A 574-nucleotide genomic window follows, 5' to 3' on the forward strand; every position below is an offset into this window, starting at 1 on the left:
CCCGAGTTTAGCCCACGGAGGGCTCCTGTCCCCATGGCGTCCTGAGTTCCCAGCTGTAGTGGCTGGGCCGAGTGGCAAGGCCAAGGCCAAGGAGGCCATCCAGCCATGGCCTCCTGAGTTCCCTACTCCTCCATGGCCTTCTGAACTGTCTGCTCCGCCATGGCCTAGTGAACTGTCTGATCCGCCGTGGCCTCCTGAACTGTCTGATCCGCCAGGGTTCCCCGAGCTCCCTGTTCCGCCATGGCTCCCCGAGCTGTCTGCTCCGCCATGGCCTCCTGAACTGCCTGCTCCACCATGGCCTCCTAGTCTGCCTGCTCTGCCATGGATTCCTGGTCTGCCTGCTCCGCCATGGCTTCCAGAGCTTCCGGGAGGGGGGAGTAATGTCAGACTCTGTTGCGTGTTTTGTGTTTCTTTGTTCCTTGTACTCCATTTCCTGGTTTTCCCATGTGTTTCTTATGCCCGTATTTGGTTCTTCCTTTTTCTGTTCCCATTATGTTCCCCGATTAGTTCTTCATTTGTTCCCAGCTGTGTTTAGTTAATTATCCTCATTCCCCCGTGTTTATAAGCCCCAGTC

At 56.3% G+C, this 574-nt stretch overlaps 1 protein-coding gene across 1 annotated transcript in view; it reads right to left on the reverse strand.

Annotated features, from left to right (window-relative positions):
* LOC107663566 (adhesion G protein-coupled receptor A3-like) overlaps positions 1-107 on the reverse strand; it is a 4,224-nt gene extending 4,117 nt beyond the window's left edge. The window contains exon 1 of the mRNA XM_016453803.1: positions 17-107. Coding sequence (XP_016309289.1) covers positions 17-107 — 91 coding nt within the window. The remainder of the gene's footprint in view (positions 1-16) is intronic.
* Positions 108-574: the final 467 nt, after the last annotated feature.

The sequence above is a fragment of the Sinocyclocheilus anshuiensis genome, unplaced genomic scaffold (genome assembly GCF_001515605.1).
Source record: "Sinocyclocheilus anshuiensis isolate Anshui unplaced genomic scaffold, SAMN03320099.WGS_v1.1 scaffold2329, whole genome shotgun sequence".
Taxonomy (NCBI): domain Eukaryota; kingdom Metazoa; phylum Chordata; class Actinopteri; order Cypriniformes; family Cyprinidae; genus Sinocyclocheilus; species Sinocyclocheilus anshuiensis.